This window comes from Montipora foliosa, chromosome 8 (assembly GCF_036669935.1).
Source record: "Montipora foliosa isolate CH-2021 chromosome 8, ASM3666993v2, whole genome shotgun sequence".
NCBI lineage: Eukaryota > Metazoa > Cnidaria > Anthozoa > Scleractinia > Acroporidae > Montipora > Montipora foliosa.
This window is the reverse complement of record NC_090876.1, coordinates 39,249,592-39,260,487: the sequence shown is the minus strand read 5'-3', so window position 1 is coordinate 39,260,487 and position 10,896 is coordinate 39,249,592. Positions and strand designations below refer to the sequence as shown.

General features: G+C 41.2%; 1 protein-coding gene across 1 annotated transcript in view; it reads right to left on the bottom strand.

The window, feature by feature from the left end:
- LOC138013028 (uncharacterized) overlaps positions 1-10,694 on the bottom strand; it is a 24,446-nt gene extending 13,752 nt beyond the window's left edge. Inside the window, exons 1-3 of the mRNA XM_068859989.1 lie at positions 10,506-10,694; positions 5,918-6,138; positions 5,091-5,181 (exon numbers count right to left, since the gene is read on the bottom strand). Of these exons, the coding sequence (XP_068716090.1) occupies positions 5,091-5,181; positions 5,918-6,138; positions 10,506-10,623 (430 nt within the window). The 5' untranslated portion in view covers positions 10,624-10,694. The remainder of the gene's footprint in view (positions 1-5,090; positions 5,182-5,917; positions 6,139-10,505) is intronic.
- Between the last annotated feature and the right edge of the window lie 202 nt (positions 10,695-10,896).

Sequence of the window (10,896 nt, the reverse complement as noted above, 5' to 3'; positions counted from 1 at the left end):
ACATCTTCAACAAATTGTCATTCAGGGGGTCATCCCAACCAATTTTCGTTTTGCAAAGTTCCTGGAAGAACAACTTCAACTCTAAGATGATTGGTGAAAGGAATGCAAAGGAATCATAGAACTTCGCAGCAACACTAACAACATTTCTCTTGGTGGGTTGAATACATCCTTCAAGGGGTTCCAGCATACTCCAAGCACCTTTTGTTCCGACCTGCCGATATCTTCTACTCCACCACCTCTTAGGATAAGTCTTGTCCTCTTCTGAAACAACATGCCCTTCCAGAAGAGCTTGGGATGACTGTTAATGCCCAAGTTCAACACTAGACGTATCGGCATTAGACTTTCTGCTTTCATTACACTGGATTCTGTTTGTTAGTTCAGGGGAATTTGACACAAACTTCCTTAGGTTGAATCCTCCCTCAGCAAACCTCAGCTATGACTTCAGATATAGTTCATAAGCCGCGTCGACCTCGGAGGCTCCAGACCTTAGGTCATCGACATAAATCGAGCAAAGAAATTTCTCCACAAATACAGGATGGGCTTCCTTGTAATGTTCAATGTGATGCTTGGTTGTGGCATGTAGCAGGAAAGGACTGGATGAGACCCCAAATGCAACGCGAGTGAACCTCAGAATCACAATTTCTGGCGAGAACTTGTCTATGTCATCCACCCATAGGAATCTTAAGACGTCTCGGTCTTCCTCTGTAATTCCCACCATCAGAAACATTTTTTCCACATCACCAGTCAAGGCCACTTGATTAACGCGGAATCTCAAAAGTACATAAAATATGTTCTCTGCAAGGGATGGACCAGTGTACACGCAATCATTCAAGGCTACACCATCAGATTTCGCGGAAGCATCGTACACAACTCTAACCTTGGTTGTTGACTTGTCGGTCTTTGTGACTGCATGATGCGGTATATAGTGAACCCTACCAACTCCTCCTTCGCTAGGTTTCTCCACAACTTCAACTATGCCTCTTTGTAGCTGTTCCTTTATTACAGAATAATATTCCTTCAGGAATTCAGGCTCTTGGCGAACACGTTTAAGAAGGTTCTCTAGGCGCTTCCTGATTAGCTCATAGTTGCCTGGAAGACTGGGATGTGGTGTTTTCCAGGGCAGATGGACCTCATATCTGTTATTCTTAAAGGATATCTGCTCGTGGAAATGTCCAATGTCCTTGGTCTAATGCCAAGTGATTCTAGTTCCCAGAATGTCTTTAAATTTTCATCGAGGGTCTCGTTAGTAACATCAACAGGGTTTACTCCACTCTTTAGAACATGTGTTGAGATGAAATTACTTTGGTACCTGTCAACTTGTATTCCCTCTGGAATTGGACCTGACAACACCCATCCAAGTTTGGTTTCAATAGCAGTGGGGCCATGCTCCCCCCTATCACCCTGCCAGACATATGACTCCAATACTGGTCTGATCCAACCATAATATCAACCTCAACATTATCTTCACCAGCACCATAATTCGCAAGTTCGAGTCCCGTATATAGCATATGTGAGGGTAGCTTCTGCAATAGATTGGCTCTGCAGAGGATCGCAAATGATGGGAACCACAAAGGCAGATAGTTCTACACCTTCCCCATGACCAGTGGCAACACAGAGTCGAACAACATTCACACACTGCCTGTTCTCCTTCGTTGAGCCAAATGTCTTGATGGATATCCTTTGACTGCTTTCAGCTGGTAAATTCAGATGCCCTCTTAGCCTTGCACTCACACAGGTTTATTGAATTCCACTATCCAGGATGTCGGGCTTTCGCTTTGACTGCTGAGTTTCCTGGCTTGTAGGTTAGTGCATTGGCTGTTTGAAGAAGGACTAGAGTAGAGGCACTGACGTATAAGGCTGTGAGGTTCTGTCTTGAATTCCTCGAACGGTTCTGGGTCTGTTCCTGCGTGGGTGCGGCTCTTGAGGAATTTACGCCAGAGTTGGGGCCACCTTTATTACTGCCTGAGGGACAATAGTTCCCCGGTTGCTTCTGAGGATGTTCTTGCTTGGGTGTTGTTCTTGAAATATTGGTACCATTGTTGCCATTGGATGGACAAATGCTGATATGGTGTTTACCCTAACACTTGAAACATTCATGCTTTGAAGGACAGTTTTAGCTGAGATGGTCCTTTCTGAGGCAAACAAAACATCTTCCTTGTTTGATGAGAATATCCTTGCGGGCAGCAGGATTGGTTACCATTTTGCAGGAGTTAGAGGGATGGCTCTGCTTACAATACGTACAAGTGGGTCCTGAGTGTTTCGTAAATAAGGCAGATGTAGTTGAACGCATCTGGAAGTTTGGAAATGCCTGACCTTCAGCTGATAACTGTGACTCATCATGAAGGACTGCACGCTCTCTGGCTTCCAACTCGTTTTCTAATACACCCATAATAGTATCGAGTTGCCATTCTTGATCCTTTATTTCTCTACTAATAATCAATCGCAGCTCCTGAGGCAGCTTGTTCATAATAATCGATGATAGTAAACTTCCATAGGAGCCTGAAGGGCGTCCTAGGGACTTAAGACTTCTTACATGAGACTCTAAAGTGTCATACAGTTCCCTGAGCTTTCTTGGGTCTTCATTAATTACTGGGCTGACATTAAAAAGAATATCCATGTGGCGATTTATAATCTGTTGTTTGTTTCCAAACCACTTCTTAAGGATTGCAATTGCTTCTTCGTAATTGGATGCGGGGAGAGACAGACCGGAAATGGCATCAAGAGCTGGTTTCATGAGAAGTGAGTTCAAATCATTGAACTTGTCAATAGGAGCCAATTTAGGATTCTTGTGGATAGAGGATTCAAAGGCATCCCAAAAGGTGGGCCATGTACTAACTTCCCCATCAAACTTTTTCACGTGCAGTTTTGGTATTTAACTCGAGGGCCTGTTTCTTGTATGGATGAACTGGCAGCAGGATTACTATTAGGAAGTTGGGCAGAATGATTTGAGAGTTCCAAATTTCCAAGACCAACTTCTGTAGCTACATTAAGCCTTATTGGCGATTCAACAGAGTCAGTTGAGGGTTTAACATCACTAGAATCAGCAGATACAGAAGGGCTTACCGGTGTCTTGTGTTTTGGCGCGTCCACGTTCTTCGTTGGGGGCTCGAAGCTTCCAGAAAATCTTCGATCATTGTAATTGTGAGTTGAATCAATTCATTTACAATATCTGCTTCGCGGATTTCGTCTTCAATTTCCTCCTCTTTCACATTTGACAGGATTTCTTCGTCTAAAACCTTCAGGGTTCCCAATTTGGCGCGCAGAGATTCCCTTTGCTGACGAAGCTTCGACACATGCAGTGTTGGCGCTTGTTTGTACTTGTCCAAGTTAACATCGACGATCGGGGCACCCAATTGCTCGTTAACTTCATGGGCGATGCCCTTTTCCTTCAAAGTTTCGAATCCCTTTGGGTGGCATCACTTGATAGGTAGTCGAGTCGAAGAATGAAGAAATATCCAGAGCACGTGAGTGTGAACAAGAATTGACCGGTTCAAGAATTATAAACACAAGGAGTATCACCACAGGAATAATCCGGCTCGAAGTGACCATGTATGAGAAGGTAACGCTATAGGGCGTTTCGCTGGATTCAGAGGCTCAAATCTTGAAGTTTCACATCGATTTAATATCAAAACGTGCACTACTCACTGTACATACAACAACTCGAACTCGAACGAACTACCAAACTCACATGATTCGCAAGACGTGCTACTCACGTGATCCGATGTCACGGGTAACACCATACTGTCCGTAAAACGTTCCTTGTTCTCACTAAGATAAGAACAAATCTCTCCCATTTTGTCAAGACTCCATCATTATTAGTCTTCTTGGGGGTTTTTTAGTGATTCGCTTTTTTGATGACTTTTTGGTGTTCTTACTACCCCTCCAGGGACGTAAGTTAGTAGCCTTTGGTTCTAAAATTCAAACAACAAATCAAGCCTAGACCTAGTTACACCTGTGTAACGGTAACAGTTTTTGGGACAAATTGCTTGGTCAATGAAATATCTTCTCTTCTCTTTCACCGGCCTTTATACTCTGTCTGCGTGGCTACTTCAATTTTAGAAAATGTATCAGTATCTGCGGGGGATAGTGAGGCTGGATATTCGAAGTCAATATTCTTTCCCAATGTTGATCCGTCTTCCACAAGGGGCACATTCTTAGCAGGAACCTTATCTGCAATACCAGTTTGCTTTCTTTTTCTTGGCTCTCTCTCTTTGTTCTCTGTGGATCTGATCTTTGGAGCAGGTATTCGAGGTTTACTCTCACAATCGTACCCTTTCAATTTATATACAAAGTTGGTGTAGGGCATTCAGACGTTCTGTAACCTCGTACAAAATGATTTGAACAGACATTCGTACTCATTGTAACCTTGAATTGGTCACGATTAATAGCTCTAGCCCACGATAAAACATCTTTGTTGTTCCTGGGCGAGTAAAATCTTAATATTCCAACGTGAGAAAGAACCTTTTGCTTTTCTGGGTACCTCGTCGCAACCCCACACAGCACAATGATCGCCACTAGGCATATTTTCAATATTATTTGCATATATGAGCTTAAAAATAAGCCAAAAGCCAGACTGTACACAGATAAATACAACTGAAAAGGCTTTATTAAGTAATTTCCTCCAGATTTATACCTAATTTTGTAATATTGCGAGATCATGACGCGATGTCAATTTCACAATGAACCTTGCGCAAGCATGAAAGTTTTTCATTACATTCTATCTCATATTTCACGGTTATTCAAATAAAAACTTACACTTGCCACGTATCAACATTGCCCACATCGATTTCTCATAAAATTGTGTCGAAAAACTCGTTGATCTCTCTCCAAAATCGTTTTTTGGACGTCGCAGTAAGTTTCCCCCATACATTTATAGTGACTTGCAATCTTGCAATCTTTGCCCCCTGGCGATCCCAGAACCCTTTGCGTATAACACAGGGAACCGATTAATGACAACCAAGAGCCATGGCTCTTGTAGCAACTCATTCATTATCATCATAACAGTCACAGCAACCTCTTGATTAACATGAGAACTTTTAACAATTAGCTATGTTCTTACATTATTTACTTTCTCCTAAAGAGAGACTCACGTTGGCAACGCTTTCCTTTGTAACCAGTATGGCAATGAGTGCTATCCGTATACTTCCTTCCCTTTTCATGAGAAATATCGACGCATGTCACCTTAAAGCATACAAAATGTTTTTTTAAAAGGTCCTTGGTTAGTATTTCTGCATTTTTAGGGTCAAAGTTCAAAGGTGCATTCGGCAATTCAATTGTTCAATTTAGCTATTCCAACCTTCAATCCAACAATTCAAACATTCAATTGGGTAATATTCGGCAAATCAATTCAATTAGGCCAAAGGCCGTTCCCTTTAATGATTGTTTAGGATTCTTTCTGTATTGGTAAAACATTGACCTGTGACTTGTGACGCCAACTGAATATTTGCGTTGCCGAATTGAATATTTGAATTGTCGAATTTAACATTTGAATTGTCGAATTGAAAGTTTGAATTGTCAAATTTAAAGTTTGAATGACGTGTTTGAATTTTGATATTAAAAAAAAACGCACCCAACCTCGTTCCCAGGGTCCTCTCTCTTCCTTCCTCGAGAGAGGACCCTGGGAACGAGGTTGAAACGCACCTTATTTACATCCCCGAGCCCCGGCCTGTGTGGCTTAGCTGTTATCAACCCCACTTCTCAACTCTGCGACCCGGGTTCAACCCTAGCCTCAGCCATGACGTTATACTTGCAGTTTCAGTCAATCTCAATCTGATCCAGAGGGTTTTTCTCAGGGTTCTCCGGTTTTCCTCCCTCATCAAAATCAGCTCTCAATTACATTCGCCTATTGCAGGATACCTTGGGTCCTTCCCTTTCATTGAATTAAATGAACAAAGTTACTGTTATTATATCAACTGACCTTAATCGAGCCATAGTAGTTGGACCCTTTCATCGCTTTAAAATCACTTTGTTTCATTTGCCGTGTTATGTTGTTCAATTCACAGACGCGTTTGTCCGCTTTACCAGTCGCGTGGTGGACATTAAATGACTGGCAGGTCTTGGTAGCGATACACTTCACCTGGCATTCAAACTCGTCACCAACAAGTATAGAACTTGTGTTATGACCAACCAACACGTGATCTAAAGCAATGAGAGATAAGAGAAACATACTGGATTGGCAAGCAATAGGGTCCTTCAATCCCGCGATCCCTATCAAAATCTTCCCTTCATCCCGAAATCCCTAAAGTTTTTATCGGCCAATCCCGATACCGGTCATGACGTCACAGCATGATGTCCAAACCTCGTCGTCAATTACAACTAGAGTTGATTTGGAATACACTTTGTTAGTCTTTTCCACCAACCTTCATGATCCAATAGGCCTTTTTACAACAAACGATCAGATGGTACAAAATCCGTCATGCTGGAGGGCAAGCTCATTATTATTCCCCCACTGGGACATTAAGACAAAGAGATCTGAACCATTCAAGCTTGGCTTGCCTTTGTTTTAATGTCCCAGTGGGGGAATAATAATGAGCTTGCCCTCCAGCATGGCGGATTTTGTACCATGTGATCGTTTGTCGCAAAAGGCCTATTGACCTTAATTTTAGCATTAGCAATCAAAGTTCTGAAACCGAAATGCTGCGGTTCATTGAACAAGCAAACAAACACCACAAGCCCACAATTATTTCGCGGCTGAAATTTCAGATGCAGAAACGACATTTCTGGATACAAACATTCACAAAGGTTCAAGAACAACCCAGTGCTTGATGTGGACACGCACTTCAAACCTACATAAACACTTCAAAACACGCACTTCTCCTCGTGATACCCATCATAAGTCAAAAAAGACTTCACTGATAAAAGGCGCGGCTCAGAGACTTCTCAGAGCAAACTCTTAAAAAATATTTGAAGAGCTCATTCAAAACATTAAATTATGCCAACGTGAAAGAAGTTATCCCGAGAATCTTGTTCATGCAAAAGACACTCTCAGAGATGCAACTCAAAAACGGAACATTGGCAGGAAAGCAAGGTTACACAATTCGCCTTTGTCACACGGCGGCCATATTGTCCCGGGAGACCAAAAAAGCTTTGTTTTACCACGCCAAGCCTCGCAGTGAAAACCATGGGGGTGAGGCTCTGCGTGGTAAAACAAAGCTTTTTTGGTCTCCCGGGACAATATGGCTGCCGTGTGACAAAGGCGAATACCACCCAGCACTGACGAACTTAATACAAATCCACATGAAAGATTGGCATTAATAGAGCGACATGCAACCATTGCTCAAAGAAATATACAAAAACCCGCCCGTCATGTTACTAAAGAGGGTCGGTCAATCAAATATATATCGTGAAAGCGAATTGAAATTACAAAACTGAAAGGCTAAGAAACGAGTTCGGAAGTCGTGTAGGATTGTCACTCCCGTACACTTAAATTTCTGATCGTTTCCGTCGTTGCCGAGGGCGAAAGTTGAAATTATTTTTGGCCGTCAGAAATCCCGGATCTCGGGGCTTCAAAGTGACTATTTCCCGGATCCCGTTTCGTAATAACGCTAAATCCCGCGTCCCGTCCATAAATACAACCCCGAATTCCGATCTCACATTTCTTTAGAATCCCGAATCCCGGGCTCTATAAAGGCCAAATCTCCGATCCCGAAAACCTTATTGGGGACCCTCAAGAAACGCATCGAGTTTTTTTTTTTTTTTTTTTAAAGAAACTCCGCGCAGCGATGGAAACCAGCTGATAATGTATAATGCACTTATTTACGCATGTTAAGGCACCTGGCTTCTTCAGTGTATCAATAAGAAAACCAAATTTTTAATGTTAAAAACGTCTCTAAGTATTTTAGTTAATTGTCCTCACAGTTACGCTACAGCTTGCATTTCATCTACCTTTATCTATACTACTAACGAAAACAAAATTAAATGAGCAATACTTCTTTCCTCTGTCCAAACCTGCGCGAAACCAGTGATGTTCAATCCTTTTAGTTTGAATTTTAATTAATTAATTTTGGCAACATTTCAAAACGACACTGGTGTTAACAGATATTTACCTATTTCATTGCTTCATTTTACACTCGAGTGTTCCCTCAGCATCGGTAAAAGAATCAAGTCGCAATAGGAACAAAATAATAAGCTAGCAAAAGTTAAGAACACTGACAGAACATTAGCTGAACGTCGATCACAAGCCAGGCAATTACGCTTCTATCTCAGCGAAAAAGGCGAGACATTGCAACTTTAAACATGTCTCTGTTTTGAAATAATATTTACAAATCATCTACCGTAATTGATGTCAGTGAGTTAAGAAATATGAATTTTAAATAAACGCGGCATTGGACAAGATAAAAATTTAATAAACGCCGCCGCGTTTAATCGAACCTGGTAAATACGGTATTTCATATATCATACCCTTAATGCCATTCATTTACTTCATAACCCACATTTTGAGTGCACTCGAAGTAGTCAAAATAGTTTTCCTACTGTGACGTTTTCTTCGGCATTCTAAGCCTGAAGAGTCCTCTAAAATACCTTTTGTTTTCGCAATAATATTTAATTGAAAGCAGTTTTCACGCCGCTTAAAATCGATTTAATGGCAATATCTTGTTCGCGTTTCAAGCACCAGGGGCGGATTTAGGGGGGGGGGGGGGGGCCGAGGGGGCCGTGGCCCCCCCTTTCAGTTCGTCGGAGATTTATTTTTTGTCAAAATATACAATAATTTTATAATTTTGTAAGCAGTCTGTTGGAGCTTTTGATTTTTTTAGCTAAAGCATGATTTTTTGCTAATAGTATGACCAAAGTTGTGCGAAAAAGCTTTCAACGTTACCGGCGTTAATGTTATCCTTTTGAAATGACGAAGAACACTGGATGAGAATTACTTGACTACAGTCAACCTATTTTACAGAGACTGTAACAACGTAAAATCTTAATGTCTGTATATATAATTATATATATTTTGGTTAGGCACAATGAGAATAACATTGTGACACGTACGTGTGCTGTTCCATCAAATCAAGAACCCTGTGTTCATTGCTGGCTTTTACACTGCCAAGCATCTTTTTGGATTCAGGGTAGGACTTAGCCTTTCGGTACAGGGTTCGACATTGGATGTTATTGAGGCATACAGGCATATTAACGTGGTGAAAGATCAGCTGGCAGATATAAGCAAGGATGCAAAAACAGTGTTTGCGCATTCAGTGCATGAAAAGATTCAGAAAATGGTTAACAAAGCAGACGTAAAGATCACCATCCTGCGCACTTGTGGTATACAGACACTTCATTCGTTTCTTCCAAGGCTGTTGTGACTTTGGAGCCAAGAGTCACAAACCATGCATCATTACAACCACAACTTATAATTTTATTCAATATGGAATCCTGATATTTTACTTTCCAGATTGCACCAGATTGCATGTAAGAATACCCAAATTTTCAAAATTTTCTGGGGGGCATGCCTCCAGACCCCCCTAGAAAGTAACGCCTAAGGCGCTACAGAGGCGCGCTAACGCGCGCTGATTAGTAATCTTGTTCGGCCCCCACTTTCAAAAAATGCTAGATCCGCCCCTGAGCACTACAAAAACCCTATGCTTAAAACACAAATCAATGTTTTGAGGTGTTTTTATCATTTTGTATTTTTAAGGGTTTTATTTACTAGTAATAGGTACACGGAAATGAGAAAACTGAAAAGTTGGATAGCAGAGGTTGTAGTATTTACATATAAATGACGGAAAAATGGAACTGGAGCCCGACACTGAGTGTAAGATGATGACTGTAACGGTCCAATTTTCTTACATTTCTTTGCAAAATCGAGCAATTTGAAATCACTTTACTTGAAGATTATAGCCCGGGCAAACAAGTAGGTTCAAGTTTTCAGTAATATTCAGGTTTACATAACAACAGTTTTCCGGTTGATCTAGTTTCGAACGCTCCTCGCGTAATTCGGTAAAAAACACTTAGAATAAAGGGCATACAGCGCGAAAACAAGTACGGTGACCCCATCTTTTAACTGCATTTTTTTTAATGTCCTGTGTATGAAGATCAATTGTGCCAAGTTTGAAAAAATCTGGATAGTAAGTCATTTTCAAGGGAATTACCTTAACCTAGCATTACTTGCTGAATACTTGGCTAAATTCTCCTCTAAATTAAAAAATATATACATCAATGAAAACTGAATGAAAACGAAGGCAGATAGGTAATAGCCCACATTTTGAGTTGACTCGAAATATTAAAAGTAGGAAGGTTTTCCTAGTGACATTTCCTTCAGCGGCATTCTATAAATATGAAGAGTCCTCAAAAATACCGTTTGTTTTCTCGAGGGGGTGTGAAAAGGTTCTGCGTTGAATGGCGTGTAAAAATAAGAGCTTGGCACAATGATATCCCAGCATGCGCAGTTCCTTTTGCCTAGGATTATTTTATGAATACTCAGCTAAATTCTACTCTAGATTAAAAAAAAATAAATTGAAAAAACGTAGGTAAAACGTCTGAAAACACAGTGTGAAATGTTAAGTTTTGTAACTTACTTTGTCGGGTCTCGAAAAATCTTCCGCAAAAGTCTTCCCTCATAGACACAAGCACAATTCCGATCAGACAGTAGAAGCAAGGAAATATCAGGCGAGTTAGCCACAGTGAGTGAGCCATGGCTTCATGAGAGCTGTTGCAGCTTTCCTTTAGTTAGCGAGTGAGGTTTACATTTGAACACGTATTAGTTTCGCTTTTTATATGTGATCTAACATGGCAGCTGCGGCATCCCCCCCCCCCCCCCCCCTTCTCCCCCTCATGATCACCCTTGTGGATTGACAGTTATTTACCATTTCAGTCTTCATGGAATTCGGACACGACGAGGGAAGGTTTTTGTGTGGAGTCTTGCTGCTTATAAGCTAAGGGGAAAAAATCGGGATCGACATTTATTTG